This window comes from Neopelma chrysocephalum, unplaced genomic scaffold (genome assembly GCF_003984885.1).
Source record: "Neopelma chrysocephalum unplaced genomic scaffold, ASM398488v2 Primary Assembly neopelma1_328, whole genome shotgun sequence".
In the NCBI taxonomy this organism is placed as follows: domain Eukaryota; kingdom Metazoa; phylum Chordata; class Aves; order Passeriformes; family Pipridae; genus Neopelma; species Neopelma chrysocephalum.
Genome location: NW_020897991.1, coordinates 60,519 through 62,200, shown reverse-complemented (window position 1 = coordinate 62,200; position 1,682 = coordinate 60,519). Strand labels below are relative to the sequence as shown.

General features: G+C 46.4%; 1 protein-coding gene across 1 annotated transcript in view; it reads left to right on the top strand.

Annotated features, from left to right (window-relative positions):
• Positions 1–1,682, top strand: part of AKAP8L (A-kinase anchoring protein 8 like) — a 13,607-nt gene that overhangs the window by 7,616 nt on the left and 4,309 nt on the right. Inside the window, 1 exon segment of the mRNA XM_027705383.1 lies at positions 958–1,066. Within this exon segment, the coding sequence (XP_027561184.1) occupies positions 958–1,066 (109 nt within the window).

Genomic DNA, 1,682 nt, shown 5'->3' with positions numbered 1-1,682 from the left:
CAGGGAATGCTGGGAATCCCTGCTGGGGAAGAGCAGGATCCCAAGGCTCTTGGGATGGTGGAATCAGCTCAGAGCTCCCACCAGGACGTGGATTTGAGGTTTTTTGGGGCTGGAAAAGCTGGAATTTCCCATCTCGGAGAGACGGGACTGGTGGGAGAAGCACCACAATTCCCAAAGAAAAAGCAGGAAGGACTGGGAATAAACCTGCTGGGGGGATCCAGGACAGGAGTCCTTGGTGCAGGAATCTGATCCTGGGGTGCTCCAGCAGCTTCTCCATCCCCAAAATCCACCCCAGCAGCTTCTTCATCCCAAAAATCCACCCCAGCAGCTTCTCCATCCCAAAAATCCACCCCAGCAGCTTTTCCATCCCAAAAATCCACCCCAACAGCTTCTTCATCCCAAAAATCCACCCCAGCAGCTTCTCCATCCCCAAAATCCACCCCAGCAGCTTCTCCATCCCAAAAATCCACGTCGGGAATGGGTTTTTCCCGGATCCCGGGTTTTTCCCGGATCCTGGGATTCTCCTCTTGTCCGTGTCCACTTGGAGGCTGAAAAATCCAAGCGGGTGGTGCTTGAAACCAGCAAATGTGTCACTAATTAGTCCTTAAACCATCAAATGTGTCACTAATTAGTCCTTAAACCATCAAATGTGTCACTAATTAGCCCTTAAACCATCAAATGTGTCACTAATTAGGCCTTAAACCATCGAATGTGTCACTAATTAGCCCTTAAACCATCAAATGTGTCACTAATTAGTCCTTAAAACCTGCAAATCCGGCACTAATTAATCCTTAAAAGCTCCTGAAAGGAGGAAGGGCCGGGAATCCCCTTTGGAATCCCCTTCGGATCCGGGATTTTCCCTCCTGTCCCCCCCCCCCCCCCCAAACCTTGTCCCGGGGCAGCTTTTTTTTTGGGAAAAGCCCCTTTGGAATGTCCCCTTTTCCCACCCTCCCCCAGGAGCTCTGAGCATCCAGGAGGAAATCAGCCAAATCAGGCAGAAACTCCAGGCCGGGAAAAAAAACCAGGATCGGCAAAAGAAACGGCACCGGGATCGGATGGTGGAGAGGTAACGGAGCCCAGCCCCCATTTCTAGGGAATATTTCCTTTTTTTAGGGATTATTTGTTTTTCTTAGGGGTTATTTCCTTTTTCTTAGGGATTATTTCCTTTTTTTTAGGGATTATTTCCTTTTTTATTTCCTTTTTTTAGGGATTATTTTCTCTTTTTAGGGTTTATTTCTTTTTTTTAGGGGTTATTTCCTTTTTCTAGGGGTTATTTCCTTTTTTAGGGAATATTTCCTTTTTTTAGGGGTTATTTTCTTTTTTAGGGATTGTTTCCTTTTTTTAAGGGATTATTTCCTTTTTTATTTCCTTTTTTATTTCCTTGGAAATCCCTTGGAAACATCCCATAAAGGCTTGGAGACCTTGGGTTCTCCTGCCACCCTTCCTTGGAAGATTAAAAAAACTGGGAAAACCCCTTGGGAACATCCCATAAATGCTTGGAGACTTCCCAAAGTTCCTTTGGGGGGACGAGGGAGCGACTCTGGCGGGAAGGGAGGAGCTGGGTGGGAATGTTTTGGTGGGAATGTTTTGGTGGGAATGTTCTGGTGGGAATGTTCTGGTTGGAATGTTTTGGTGGAAATGTTTTGGTTGGGAATGTTTTGGTTGGAATGTTTTGGTTGGAA